The following is a 16,414-nucleotide window of genomic DNA, read 5'->3' as shown; positions in this document are numbered from 1 at the left end:
GCTGGCTGGGCTGCCACCCCAGAAGGTCTGGAGGCCGGGGGCAGAAGGGGGGAAGGCTGGGGGCCTATGAAGGCTCCCAGCGCACCCAAGTTAGGGAGAAGGCCTTGCACATGGGGTCTCCCCCAACCCCATGCCGGCTAGAGCTAGCCTCCAGCTCAAGAGAGGATCGAGAGAGCTGGCTGTGGAATTTTTATAGATTGCTTATACTCTCTTGTGGAAGAGTCCTTCCACACCTGTTTTGCTGAGAGTTTACATCATGAATGGGGTTGGATTTTGAAAATGCTTTCTCTGCATCGATTGAGATGATGATGAGGTTTTTATTGTTCCTTTTACTGATGTGGTGTATGATGTAGATTGATTTGCATATATTGAACCATCCTTGCATCCCTGAGATAATATTTTGATGTGTTGTTGGAGTCAGTTTGCTAAGATTTTGTTAAGGATTTTTATATCAATGTTCATCGGTGAGATAGGTCTGTAGTCTGTCATGGTAGTATCTGTCAGCTTTGGGAATGAATGTATTATTAGCTTCATAGATAGTATTAGGGAGAATTTTCATCTCTGATATTTTGGAAGACTCTAGAAACCAGTTGTAGCAACTCTTCTCTGAATGTTTGATAAAATTCACCTATAAAAAAAAAAGAAAGAATTTCGTCCATCCTTTTACCAGGAGCCACAAAGTGTACCTGATATATTATTAGACATTTAGTGTTCACACTCAGCTTTCCACAGGAAAAGGATTCTGCCTTATAGAATGTAAGATTGATAGAAATGCCTACAGGCATGTGGTCTCCTAGGTTGGTGCATGTTGCTTCAGTTGCTCTCTGGAGCATCACATAGTTTACACAGTAAAAGCTCTAAAATGACCGACCTAGAGGCATCTATGTTGTTCATTTCAGTATTTCTGAATCTAGGAGCCCATTAGAAAGACTAACTTTCCATTTTTTTTTACCTGAAAGCCCAGGATGTATAAAAGTCTTAATGGGGAGAATAGGGTAGCGGAAGCAAAGATTTGTTGGCGACAAAAAAAAGAAAGAAAGAAAGAAAGAAATTTCACTTGTCAAAACAAAAAATAAATTCAGTTACCAGTTGTTTACCTTATACTGGAGTTCTCTCAGTTTTACACTTAGAACTAAAGATGTAGATCAGATTATACAGCCAAAATTTGACCTCAAAATAGAGCCTAATCTGATTCCAAGAGGCTGAGCTGCTTGTAACCTATGGAGCTTGGCTGGAGTGCGGATGCAGAATTTCCAAGTACAGCATTCTTTCCACCATGTGAGAAAGCCCAACAATAACCAAAAAAAAAAAAATTTAAAAACTTAAGAGTTCTGGATCCATGGCTCCACCCAGCGTTCTGAATCCCACCATTTAATGGTTAAAAAAAACTTATCAAAAATAAAATTTCTTAATTTGAAGTCATTTTATTTCTTACCTACCTCCACAGTTATTAATTAATAATTAATTAAGGAGGAAGACTGGCTTTGCAAACCAAATCATATCCATACTCAAAACAGGAGCCCAACACAAACAAGACTAAAGTGATAAAGTGGAGAAAGAAAAGACATTATTCATCAGCTCAGCCACGGGATGGCAGTACTGCATCACTTATCTCAGCCACATTCGCAGGTCAAAATACTGAAGCGTTTCACAGTCTAAATACGGCATATATGTAATGGTATGTGGAATCGTTGAACAGTAATCATTCAAACCACAAGCTATTTCAGTTTTGTAGTAAAATGAAACAGAAATCAATGTTTTCTTAGAATAAATATGGTCTGTTATGTCTCTAATGTTTGAAGACTCACTAAAGGAAGATTTTTACACGAAAGGAACATTTTGTCAGTAGGGAAAGAGGCTTCAGAAATCAGGTCTCTCCTTTTTCTAAGCCTCTGCCAGTGACCTTCTTTGGCCCCGTTGAATCCCAGGATCCCTAGGCAGTCCTAGCCTACAGAAACACAGTCATATCAGAAGTGGTTAATGAACTACTCTAGCAAAGCTACTTCATTTGAGGGCTGTGTGGTGACAAGATTAAGTTTTGTCAACCAACATGCATTGATATAATAATATTGAAAGGCAGACTGTGTAGCACTGGCTCGGGCTTCAAGTACAAGACTAACTAGACATGGAACAGTGAAAAATTGAACCTTACTTTGCCTCAGATTGCTCTTCTTATGGAGACAGTCATGGCATCCTTCTCAAAGTGGTAGCACAAAAGTTCAATTAATATATGAACTGGCCAGAGTGAGAGTACAATGGGTAGGGAACTCACCTTGCAAGGATTGATCCCTGAAATCCCATATACCCTCCCAAGCACTACCAAGAGTGATTCCTAATTACAGAGTCAGGAGTAGCCCCTGGGCATTGTCAGGTGTGGCCAAAATAAGTAAATAAATAAAGTAATAAATAGTAGTTCAGAGCCAGGTGGTAGGCACTAACTCAATAAATAATGAAAATGATGGTGTCCACTTTATACCATTATAATTAGTATTGCTTTGTATATAAAGCCCTTCTCAAAATAAAAACCACACAATAGGAACTCAACAAAAATAAAAGTGATGGCCATTATACCTAGATCCTATAGGAATGCAAATTTAGGTTACTTCAGGGTCAGAACAGGAAGAAACTGAGTGCATTTCTACTTCTACTATGCCAGATGGGAACTCCAAAGCATACATAACAGAATCCCTAAGAATCCCTCAGACCTAGGAGACCTACATATAGCAGGAGCCCCAAGGGTTTGTCCCAAAAGAATGGGCACATTAAATTCATGTATGGCCTAAGCTCAAGCATCAGCTCATGAGCTGAGATTTTAAAAATTTCTAAGTAAAAATTAATTTTCTCAACACTTATCATACTAAACTAAAGTGTTAACTGCACAGTCGCCCACCACCCCAAAGTGACTTTCTTACTCTCCACAAACCAACTCATCCTCATTATACTAAACCCTTGTTTATCCTTGTTTTCAGAAAGAAATCCAAAAATCTGAGTTCCATTGGGGGGGGGAGAAAATTTCTTTTTTTTGTTTTTTGTTTTTTGGGCCACACCCGGCAGTGCTCAGGGATTACTCCTGTCTGCTCAGAAATTGCTCCTGGCAGGCACGGGGGACCATATGGGACACCGGGATTTGAACCAACCACCTTTGGTCCTAGATCGGCTGCTTGCAAGGCAAACGCCGCTGTGCTATCTCTCCGGGCCCTGGAGAAAAATTTCTTAAGTAGGGTATAAATAAGAAATTATTTGGGGCTGGAGCAATAGCACAGCGGTAAGGTGTTTGCCTTGCACATAGCTGCCCAGGATGGACTTCAGTTCAATCCCCGACGTCTCTTATGGTTTCCCAAATCCAGGAGCGATTTTTGAGTGCATAGCCAGGAATAACCCAAGCATCACGGGTGTGATCCAAAAACCAAAAAAAAAAATGAAGAAGAAGAAGAAGAAATTATTTTAAGATGACTGCCACATTAAATTAAAATTCTTCCAGTGTTAACAAGTACAAACACTAACACCTAATTTAGCACAAATATCTCTTCCTTGGAAACTTCAGCAGGCAAATACTATAGCAGACCCAAATATAAAAGGTCTGTAAAGCTATATATCTTGCTATAGAGAGTGTAACAAATATGGGAATTCTTCTTGGGAACTATTGTCATTCAGATGTAGAATGATTGGAAGAGCCTAGGCTAAATTTTCCATTTTTACATGGACAGTCTCCTCTTACTGGCACAGAGCACATTCAAGGCACTGTCAGTAATTTGGTTTTCTTCATTTGAGGAATAGCATAGAAAGAACACATCATGTTATCATTGCTTCTATTTTTATTAATAATTGTCAACTTTTAAGATACTTGGCTTGGTTTTGAGGAAATGATAAAAAAGTTTCTTTCTTGTTAGAATATTTAGAATAAAGAAGAAAACTGTAATGTTTCAGATTTTGAAAACAATTCCATGGAACTATATACCCTGGGACTATATTCTCCCTTCTGGGCCTACATTCCAATTACCAGACATAAATACAAAGGGAAAAGTAAGTCTCTTGCAGATGCAAATACTAATAATATTGTCACACTCAATAGAAGTGTCCACCACTTCCGGATGCTAAAACAGAAAAGTTTTGCTTGAAATACAATGCCATTAGCCAAGGAGATAACTCGAAGGACTGGGGTTCATGCTTTTTAAGTGGGATACTCTATATTCAGTCCCTAGCACCATATGGACTCCTGAGAACTGCCAGGAATGCACCCCTCCCCCTCAGCACAAAGGCAGAAGTAGCCCCCAAAAAACACTAAGTGTGGCCCCAAATTTTTACAAAATTAAAATTAAAAATACTAAGAAGATCCTCTAAATCCCAGAGTGTGAAGACGCCCTACCACTGTGCTATGGCTTCAACCCCAAGTTAAATAGAGCTAAGTGTTTTGCTCATTCACTAATCTGCACATGGATCATAAGTAAAATCCAAGATCTCCAGAAGAAAAACAAAAATACAAGTTCCAGAATATGATACTAAATTTTTTATGAAAGCCAGGATATTTTCCTGAGTGAAATTAGGTATTAATCTAATTATTAATGAATAACAGGCCTAAATCAGGACTTCCAGGCCAAGCCAGGAGGTATGGTCATTCTTCCAAGAGATTAACTTACCACATAGAAGATTAATATCAAGTTGACAAGTTATGACAACGGTCATAAAACAATGGTCATAAAACATAAAACAGGGTCACTGGAGAATATCTAGCAATTTTAGCAAGTTGTGTCTTTACATTAATGTGGCCAACCCTTGAAATTAGTTACCTGATCCCCTTATACATAAAACATATATATAAATTTATAATAGTGAAAAATATAGTACTATAAGTGTTTTTATCTTTTCTTAGCTAACTTTATAGTAATAATAATATATTATACATAACATGATTGACTACTTACATTACTAGTAAGACTTTCTCTCAAAAACAGCTTAGTAGTTGAGTTTTAGGAGAGTCAAAAATTATATGCAAAGTTTTACTTGAGGAAAGTGTTGAATGAGTATGTATAGTATCCTTACACTGCTCAAGTGTTGACTACTTTATAATCTCTACTTCTTTCATAAAATCATGTGAAAAGTAAAAGTAAGAACAAAAAACTATATAATATGGTCACTAAATTTTGTTGTAATTCACTAATTTCTCTTCTATTGAATCCACTAATTCAATACAAACAAAAGTCCTTTAAAAATAAAGAAATACGGAGAAAAAAAAAATATATAAGAAGTATTCATACCTTGGCAGACTGACCTAAGACCATCAGTTTTCTACAAATTGTATAAATATAAATAGTACCTAAATAAAGAAAAATATTGTTAATATGTTGTACAGCCATATTATAAACATTTTATATTCTATTGCCTATAGTTTAAACCTGAAGTTACCAAATCAAATGATATCATAAGAAAGTTTCTTAAAGGCTAGAGAGTTAGAGTTATCAATATTCTTTGGCACATTTAAGCATTAAAAAAACTAATAAGACCATATATTCAATACATTGGCATAGGAAACTTTTGATCTTATTTTAAAGACAGTTTAATTTTTGAAATAGAATGAACACATGAATATTCATGTCATATAATTTATGTGCCCTCAGATTTTATTAATTTATAAAAAAACATTACTGGTTCCCATGGTTTCTGTGCTGCTGAAAACTAAAGATTTATCTCCAAATAAGATGAAAATGCATATTTAATAAACATGGCACTGTGTTCAACAAAGAAGCTCATAATAATTTAAAAACCATAATGCATAATTGGCTGCATTAGATTAATTTGTAGTATCTTATATGCAGCCTCATATAATATTTACCCCATTATTATTGTCTTATAAGCAGCGTAATGAAAATGCTATCACTGAAGGGAGAATTTTATTTTTTGTCAAACCATTAATAATATTAGAATAAAAGACTGACAGCAGATTGCAAGAGTTAGGGGAATAGAAAACAATCTTGACACTTATTTCAATATCTAAAAAATATTATCATGCTGCAAACATACCACAAAGATGGTAACACTCTAAAAAATGCATGTAATGGCAAGTAGTGAAAATGTTTTCTATAAAATAGCTGATATGAAATATGTAACCATCAAAATTGAACAATTATGCACCCTATATTCATGTTTTAATCTTTAAAAGCTTCTGAGGAGGGGCCGGTGAGGTGGCACTAGAAGTAAGGTGCCTGCCTTGCAAGCACTAGCCAAGGAAGGACCGCGGTTCAATCCCCTGGTGTTCCATATGGTCCCCCCAAGCCAGAGGCAATTTCTGAGCGCTTAGCCAAGAGTAACTCCTGAGCATCAAACGAGTGTGGCCCCCCCAAAACAAAAACAAAAACAAAAAGCTTCTGAGGAAACAGCATCTCTTCCAAAACATACATCACTTTACCAAGTTGCACCTGTAAGTATGGCAAACATTAATTAGGTGTCCATGACAAAGACACATCTGAACACTTACAGCACCATGGACTTCAGTAAGAACTCAATATGTGGTCAAGAGTCAAGGACACGGTATGCCTTCTTAGTGTGACTGCTTCTGTGACATGCACTTAGTTTTTATTATACGTTGAGTTCCACCAGTTAAGAAACCATTCAGCTGGCAACAGCTGAAGCTGTGCTTATCCCAAGTTCCTATGTTGATCTCTGCCCCTGTTCTTTAAAACTAAAGTTGTATCACTGTGTTTCTTTATTTAAAAAAAAAAAAAGTAAAATAAAATAAATTAAGTACTGAGTAGATGCAGGCCTCTCCACAAAACAGGTTTATTTAGGTGTGAGCCAGGAACTTGTATAAACATGCCAGTAATAGGAACTAGAGGATTTTTGAAGCCTCAGCAGGCTGCCCTCAAGAATGACAAGGGCCCTTTGTTCTTCCAGAAGGTGACTGACTTTAGATTTTGCATTCTGACTAATTGAATCCTTCACTAATTGTTCAGGACCTTGGCAAGATCTACAAATTCCCACCACAGAAACCTGACCCAGAGAAAAAAGTAGCTGGAGTTGTTTGAAGATAGACTGACTCGTCACAATCACAGGATAGTTCTATAAGATTTTCTTGTTTTGAACCAAGAAAACTCAATCAAATATGATGTTATGCTGTGTTGCTAAATTTCATTTCATCAAAGATGACCACAACCTTAAATGTGGCTGGGTTCAGGTTAGCTAAAAAGCAACAGTCATCTAATATTCATACATTCAATTTGATTTTTCTAAAAAAAAAAAAAAAAAAAACTAGGTTGATTAAATGTGGATTTAAGTAGTTAAATAAAAGTAAAGAGGGCTGTGAGTTTTCTGTTGGAGTTGTGGATTGTGCTGGTTTCTTTGCTTGGCAGACACTTGGGGGCCTCCCCAGGCATCCCCTGACGGCTTGCCTCGGCTGAGGCGTGTCTCGCTGGGGCTGTGAGTTTTCTGTTGGAGTTGTGGATTGTGCTGGTTTCTTTGCTTGGCAGACACTTGGGGGCCTCCCCAGGCATCCCCTGACGGCTTGCCTCGGCTGAGGCGTGTCTCGCTGGGGCTGTGAGTTTTCTGTTGGAGTTGTGGATTGTGCTGGTTTCTTTGCTTGGCAGACACTTGGGGGCCTCCCCAGGCATCCCCTGACGGCTTGCCTCGGCTGAGGTGAGTGTTTGGGGGCCGGAGTTGCAGATCAGGCTGACTGCTGGACCCCTAGGCCCGGCAGACATTTTGGGACCTCCCCCAGCCTGCATCAACCTGGGAACTTTGACCTGATTCAGCATTAATCTCTTCAAGGCGTGTCTCGCTGGGGCTGTGAGTTTTCTGTTGGAGTTGTGGATTGTGCTGGTTTCTTTGCTTGGCAGACACTTGGGGGCCTCCCCAGGCATCCCCTGACGGCTTGCCTCGGCTGAGGTGAGTGTTTGGGGGCCGGAGTTGCAGATCAGGCTGACTGCTGGACCCCTAGGCCCGGCAGACATTTTGGGACCTCCCCCAGCCTGCATCAACCTGGGAACTTTGACCTGATTCAGCATTAATCTCTTCAAGGCGTGTCTCGCTGGGGCTGTGAGTTTTCTGTTGGAGTTGTGGATTGTGCTGGTTTCTTTGCTTGGCAGACACTTGGGGGCCTCCCCAGGCATCCCCTGACGGCTTGCCTCGGCTGAGGTGAGTGTTTGGGGGCCGGAGCGCGGCCGCTCCGCTGCGCTTCGCGGCCGCGCACTCCACCTCGCCAATGAGTACCACCACAACACGTAGAAAAACCCACAGCGTAAGCGAGACAATGGGGAGACTACGCAGACCAACTTCAACCATAGAGAATGAAGATGGAAACTCTGATGACCCAACAACGACCAACTACCTAAGCAGTCTTTCAGAAATGGAGTTTAGAGACGAAATATGGAGGTTGCTATCAGATATCAAAGAAAGTATAAATCAGAGCACTAATAAAAATCAAGAGAATATGAAGACAGAAATCAGAAAACTCCAAACTGAAATATCAGATCAGATAACAGGTCTGAAAAACTCAATAGACGAATTGAAGAACATAATGGATGAGTTTTCCAACAGGTTAACAGCAGCTGAGGATAGAATTAGTGCTTTAGAAGATGAGATGCATAACAACTTTACACAGCAGAAGAGATTAGAAAAAAACCTCAAATCAAATGATCAGACAATGGAAAATTTACTCAAAGAATATGAGAAGATGAAAATAGAAGTCTTTGATAAGCTCAACAGAAACAACTTCAGAATCATTGGAGTTCCAGAGACCCAAGAAGAAAATCTTCAGGAAGAATCAATGGTTAAGAACATCATCACAGAGAAACTACCAGAGCTAAAGAAAACATGTGACCAAATCCTGCATGCCCGAAGAGTACCAGCTAAAAAAGACCCCAGTAGAAACACCCCAAGACACATCCTAGTCACCATGATGAAACCCACCGATAGAGATAGAATACTGCAAGCAGCAAGATCGAAAAGGGAAATTACATTCCACGGAGCATCCTTGAAATTTACAGCAGACCTGTCACCAGAAACACTCAAGGCCAGAAGGCAGTGGTGGGACGTAGTGGCAAAACTCAATGAAATAAATGCTTCGCCAAGAATATTGCACCCAGCAAAACTAAGTTTCAGGTTTGACGGATGTATACACGGCTTCACAGATAAACAACAGCTCAAAATCTTTGCAGACTCAAAACCAGCCTTAAAAGAAAAACTGAAAGATCTACTCTAAAAACAAGACAGAACAAAAAACACACCAAACTTCTACACAAAGATGGCAATAAATCCCATGACAATTATTTCTCTCAATGTCAATGGACTAAATGCACCAGTTAAGAGGCACAGAGTGGCGAAATGGATCAAAAAACTGAAGCCAACCTTCTGCTGTCTACAAGAAACACACCTGAATAGTCAGAATAAACATAGACTCAAAATCAAAGGCTGGAGGAAAATCATTCAAGCAAACAACACCCTTAAAAAAGCGGGGGTGGCCATACTAATATCAGATGACACAAACTTTATACTCAGAAAAATTGTAAGGGACAAAGATGGATATTATGTACTAATCAAGGGATTTGTACAGCAAGAAGAAATCACTCTCCTAAACATATACGCACCGAATGAGGGTCCAGCAAAGTATTTAATACAATTGTTGACAAATCTGAAGAAGGATATCAATAATAACACAATAATTGTGGGAGACCTCAACACAGGCTTGTCAACACTTGATAGGTCAACCAAATGGAAACCCAACAAAAATATACTAGACCTGCAAAAAGAAATGGATGAAAGAGGCCTAGTAGATATATATAGGGCACTCTATCCTCAGAAACCTGGATACACATTCTTTTCCAATGTACATGGATCATTCTCCAGGATAGATCATGTGCTGGCACATAAAACATACCTCCATAAAATAAAAAAGATAGACATTTTGCAGGCTGCCTTTGCTGACCACAAGGCTCTGAAGTTAGATGTGAACTGCAAAGGGACACAGAAGAAAAAATTTAACACCTGGAAGTTAAACAGCCTCATACTCAATAACCAGTGGGTCCGAGATGAAATCAAGGAGGAAATCAAAAGGTTCCTGGAAACAAATGACAATAAAGACACAAACTATCAGAACTTATGGGACACAGCAAAAGCAGTACTGAGAGGAAAATTTATAGCTTTGCAAGCACACATCAGGAAGGAAGAAGGAGCTTACCTGAGTAGCTTAATGACACAGCTAATAGAACTAGAAAGTGCTCAACAAAAGGACCCAAAAATAGGGAGACAGAAGGAAATAACAAAGCTGAGAGCAGAAATCAACGAAGTGGAAACCCAAAAAACAATCCGAAAGATCAACGAAAGCAGAAGTTGGTTCTTTGAAAAAATAAACAAGATTGATAGACCATTGGCAAAACTCACAAAGCAAAAGAAAGAGAGAAACTTGATAACGCGTATTAGAAATGAGAAGGGGGAGATCACTACAGATACTGCAGAGATTCAAAGGGTATTCAGAGAATACTTTGAGAAACTCTATGCCACTAAATATGAGAACCTGGAAGAAATGGATAAATTTCTGAACTCATATAACCTTCCACGGTTGAATAAAGAAGAGGTAGCATATCTAAACACCCCCATCACTATTGAGGAAATTAAAACTGTAATCAAAAATTTACCCAAAAACAAAAGCCCAGGCCCTGATGGATTCACGAATGAATTCTTTCAAACCTTTCAAGAGGAACTACTACCAATTCTGGCCAGGCTCTTTTATGAAATCGAAAAAACAGGAATACTTCCAAATAGCTTTTATGAAGCCAACATCACCTTAATACCAAAACCTGATAGAGATGCTGCCAAAAAAGAAAATTACAGACCAATATCCCTGATGAACACAGATGCAAAGATCCTCAACAAAATCCTGGCGAACAGGATCCAGTGCCTCATCAAGAAGATCATTCACTTTGATCAAGTAGGTTTCATCCCAGGAATGCAAGGATGGTTTAACATCCGTAAATCTATTAATATAATACACAACATAAACAACAACAAAAATAAAAATCACATGGTCATATCAATAGATGCAGAAAAAGCATTTGATAAGGTTCAACACCCATTCTTGATTAAAACTCTCAGCAAGATAGGAATAAAAGGAACCTTTCTCAATATAGTCAAAGCCATCTACCAGAAGCCAGTGGCAAATATTATCCTCAATGGAGAAAAACTAAAATCCTTTCCTCTAAATTCTGGTACAAGACAAGGCTGTCCTCTCTCACCACTCCTATTCAACATAGCACTGGAAGTACTTGCTATAGCGATTAGGCAAGAAAAAGATATCAAGGGAATTCAGATAGGAAAGGAAGAAGTCAAGCTCTCACTGTTTGCAGATGACATGATACTCTACTTAGAAAACCCTAAAGACTCTACCAAAAAGCTTCTAGAAATAATAGATTTGTATAGCAAAGTGGCAGGATACAAAATTAACACACAAAAATCAATGGCCTTTTTATACACGAATAATGATAGGGAAGAAATGGACATTAAGAGAACAATCCCATTCACATTAGTTCCACACAAACTCAAATATCTTGGAGTCAACCTGACTAAAGATGTGAAGGATCTATACAAAGAAAACTACAAAACACTGCTCCAAGAAATAAGAGAGGACACGCGGAAATGGAAACACATACCATGCTCATGGATTGGCAGGACCAACATCATTAAAATGGCAATACTTCCAAAAGCATTGTACAGATTTAACGCGATTCCTCTAAAGATACCCATGACATTTTTCAAAGAAGTGGATCAAATACTTCTGAAATTCATCTGGAACAACAAACAACCTCGAATAGCTAAAGCACTCCTTGGGAAAAGGAATATGGGAGGCATTACTTTCCCCAATTTTAAGTTGTATTACAAAGCAACAGTTATAAAAACAGCATGGTATTGGAATAAAAACAGACCCTCAGATCAGTGGAATAGGCTTGAGTACTCAGAGAAGGTTCCTCAGACATATAACCACCTTGTTTTTGATAAAGGAGCAAAAAATCCTAAATGGAGCAGGGAAAGCCTATTCAACAAGTGGTGTTGGCACAACTGGTTAACCACTTGCAAAAAAGCGAACTCAGACCCCCAGTTAACACCATATACAAAGGTAAAATCCAAATGGATTAAAGACCTTGATATCAGAACTGAAACTATAAGGTATATAGAACAACATGTAGGTGAAACACTCCAGGACATTGAGACTAAAGGCATCTTTAAGGAGGAGACAGCACTTTCCAAGCAAGTGGAAGCAGAGATAAACAGATGGGACTATATTAAGCTGAAAAGCTTCTGCATCTCAAAGGAAATAGCGCCCAGAATACAAAGGCCACCCACTGAGTGGGAGAAATTATTCACCCAATACACATCAGATAAAGGGCTAATATCCAAAATTTACAAGGTACTGACAGAACTATACAAGAAAAAAACAACTAACCCCATCAAAAAATGGGGAGAAGAAATGAACAGACACTTTGAAAAAGAAGAAAGGCAAATGGCCAAAAGGCACATGAAAAGATGTTCAACATCACTAATCGTCAGGGAGATGCAAATCAAAACTACTATGAGGTACCACCTCACGCCACTGAGATTGGCACACATCACAAGAAAGGAAAACAAGCAGTGCTGGCGGGGATGTGGAGAGAAAGGAACTCTTTTTCACTGCTGGTGGGAATGCCGTCTAGTACAACCTTTATGGAAAGCGATATGGAGATTCCTTCACAAACTGGAAATTGAGCTTCCATACGATCCAGCTATACCACTCCTAGGAATATACCCAAGAAACACAAAAATACAATACAAAAAACCCTTCCTTACTCCTATATTCATTGCAGCGCTATTTACAATAGCCAGACTCTGGAAACAACCAAGATGCCCTTCAACAGATGAGTGGCTGAAGAAACTGTGGTACATATACACAATGGAATACTATGCAGCCATCAGGAGAGATGAAGTCATGAAATTTTCCAATACATGGATGTACATGGAATCTATTATGCTGAGTGAAGTAAGTCAGAGGGAGAGAGAAAGACGCAGAATGGTTTCACTCATCTATGGGCTTTAAGAAAAATGAAGGACATTTTTAACAATATCTCAGAGACAAGAGAGATGAGGGCTGGTAGGTGCAGCTCAGGACATGCAGCTCATCACATAGAGTGATGAGTGCAGTTGCAGAGATGACTACACTGAAAACTATCATAAAATGTGAATGAATGAGGGAAGTAGAAAGCCTGTCTCGAGTACAGGTGTAGGGGGGTGGGGAGGAGGGAGATCTGGGAAATTGGTGGTGGGAATGTTACACCGGTGAAGGGGGGGTGCTCTTTACATGACTGTAATCATACAACTATAATCATGTTTGTAATCACGGTGTTTAAATAAAGATAAAAAAAAAAAAAAAAAAAAAAAAAAAAAGTAAAGAGAGTATTTGTTAATGTGCTAATGAAAAAAAATGTATTTAGATAAACAGGTAATGTAGAGTGCATGTGGCTGACATCAGATAGATATCCATCACTATATATGGCCTCCCAAGCAGCACTCAGGACGACTTTTAAGCTCTGTGAAGCATCTGGTGCATCCCAAAAACCAAACAAGCTAAAAAACATAATCAGCAACAAAAATAAATAACAATCTAGTTTTGATTATTTAATATTCCAAAACAGCACACATGTGTGACCTGGGCACATAGAACAAGAGCACATGCTGCCTAAATCTCCCCTCTTTAGATGTGAACCTTCACACTTTCATATTTTCACACTGGAATATGCACTGACTGGGTCTGTCTTCACCTTTGGAAAAGCCCTTGTTCTCTCTGGAGCATGTTATTCTCTTTCTCTTTCTCCCTTCCTTCCCTCAAAATTTCTAAATAAAACCTTTCATTCCTTCAATAAATAAAATTTCAAACATGTTTTATCCCTGGGATTTTTTTTTTGCATTTGCTAATCCCCTGATTAGAATGCTTTCCGTCCATCAGTCATATTATTTACAAATCTCCTGAAATCTTTGCTCAACAGTCATGTCAATAAGATTTCTCTGACAGTTTTATTTAAAACTTCAGTCAGGCTGGTTTCCCAACCCACTTCTCTAAAAGAATCTTTACATCATTACATTTTCCTGATCACCTTTCCAGAGCAAAATCTCACCATAAGAGCAGTAGTTGTGCTTATTGTCAGCCACTAACATCTTTAGCACCTAGAACAAAATCTGGCACTAAGAGTAAATGAGTTCACCAATGTGGACATGGTAGCTTGTAAAAAAAAAAAAAAAAAAAAAAAAGGCAAGTATATCTCTATTGTCCAGAAATCCCTCTTCTGAATAAAGAGGCCAGCATATTCACATTATAAAATATAAACTGTACATAAAATGATATGTACAAGGATAATCACTGCAGGATATTTTTGCAGAATTAACGTAGTGGGGCAAACCAAAAGCCTATCACTAAGACTGTGTGTATACCAAAAATATGACTCATCATGCAGGTTTAACAAACTAGATTTGTAATAGAAACCTGGATAAATTTAAAGCCATAATATAGTACAGAAAATATTTAGGATTATGAAAATCTCAAGCATAATGTTATATGTATGAAGATAAAGCACACACAAGGAAAAAAAGTAAAATATACTGGTTTGTTCTTTTTTTCTTTTTAAGAAAACAGATTACCTCCCCATACAAAATATAATGTTCTTATAAAAAAAAAAAAGAAAACTTTCCTAAACCAGGGACCTGTAGTACTACAGGTAGGGTGTTTGCCTTGGATGCAACCAACCCAGAACCAATCTCCAACACCCCATATGCTCCCCCAAGCACCACCAAAGTGATCCCTGAACACAGAGTGAGAAATAAGCCTTGAGAAACCCTTGAATGTGGTCTAAAAACAAACAAAATGGCATAAAGAAATAATTACCATTATTTCTGTGGGAAAAATTTGTAGCCTTTTCAGACATCCCAAAATTAACCAAACCATTCTAAATAACCAGCAAAATTTGAAAGTATACTAACATATAATACAAGTAAAAATGGCATGATAAATACACAGCCTATATAAATTATTTCCCTGAGGAAGAAACTCAATTCACTACCAAATAAATAAATGTGAATGCTACTTCTACCAGAAGCCATTTGTTTCATATTGTTTGGTGCTCATGACTTACTCTTAGCTTTGTGTTCAGAGATCACCCCTGGTGGTACTCAACGAACTATATATGGAGATGACTTTAAACCAGGGTCAGCTATGTACAAGGTAAACATTTTAGCTCCATACAATCTCTCCTGTGATATTGGTTATCATTTATTGTAAAGGCAAATCTTCTAATAACGTTCAGTTAGCAAAAACAGATAACAGTGTTTTTTTTCTTGTAAAGTTCTGTCAGTGCCTTGTATATTTTGGATATTAACCCCTTATCTGATGGGTACTGGGTGAATAGTTTCTCCCACTCAGTGGGTGGCTCTTGTATTCTGGGCACTGTTTCCTTTGAGGTGCAGAAGCTTCTCAGTTTAATATAGTCCCATCTGTTTGTTTCTGCTTCCACTTGTTTGGAGAGTGTTGTTTCTTCCTTAAAGATGTCTTTAGTCTCAATGCCATGAAGTGTTTTACCTACATGTTGTTCTATATACCTTATGATTTCAGGTCTGATATCAAGGTCTTTACGCCATTTGGATTTTACCTTCATACATGGTGTTAGCTGGGGGTCTATGCTCACTTTTTTGCAAGTGGCTAACCAGTTGTGCCAACATCACTTATTAAAAAGGCTTTCCTTGCTCCGTTTAGATTTCTTGCTCCTTTATCAAAAATTAGATGATTGTATGTCTGGGAAACATTCTCTGAGTACTCAAGCCTATTCCACTGATCTGAGGATCTGTTTTATTCCAATACCATGCTGTCTTGATAACTATTGTTTTGTAGTGATACAGTTTAAATTTGGGGAAAGTAATGCCTCCCATATTCCTTTTCCCAAGAATTGCTTTAGCTATTTGTGGGTGTTTATTGTTCCAATGAATTTCAGAAGTGTTTGATCCACTTCTTTGAAGAATGTCATGGGTACTTTTAAGGGGATCGCATTAAATCTGTATAATGCTTTGGGGAGTATTGCCATTTTAATTATGTTAATCCTGCCAATCCAAAGGCAGTGTATGTGTTTCCATTTCCACATGTCTTCTCTTATTTTTTGGAGTAGAGCTTTATAGTTTTCTTTGTATAGGTCCTTCACATCTTTAGTCAAGTTGACTCCAAGATATTTGAGTTTGTGTGACACAAATGTGAATGGGGTTGATTTTTTTGTTTTTGGTGTTGGTTTTTGGTTTTTGGGTAACACCGGCAGCACTCAGGGGTTACTCCTGGCTCTATGTTCAGAAATAGCTCCTGGCAGGCTCAGGGGACCATATGGGATACCAGAATTCGAACCACCAACCTTCTGCATGCAAGGCAAAC

The 16,414-nt window shown here is 38.3% G+C and overlaps 1 protein-coding gene across 1 annotated transcript in view; it reads right to left on the bottom strand.

Annotated features, from left to right (window-relative positions):
• CFAP54 (cilia and flagella associated protein 54) overlaps nt 1-16,414 on the bottom strand; it is a 443,326-nt gene that overhangs the window by 386,348 nt on the left and 40,564 nt on the right. The window contains exon 5 of the mRNA XM_049782938.1: nt 5,256-5,314. Coding sequence (XP_049638895.1) covers nt 5,256-5,314 — 59 coding nt within the window. The remainder of the gene's footprint in view (nt 1-5,255; nt 5,315-16,414) is intronic.

Source organism: Suncus etruscus, chromosome 11, assembly GCF_024139225.1.
Source record: "Suncus etruscus isolate mSunEtr1 chromosome 11, mSunEtr1.pri.cur, whole genome shotgun sequence".
Lineage (NCBI taxonomy): Eukaryota > Metazoa > Chordata > Mammalia > Eulipotyphla > Soricidae > Suncus > Suncus etruscus.
Note: the sequence above shows the minus strand (reverse complement) of the source record. Positions and strands in the feature narration are given on the sequence as shown.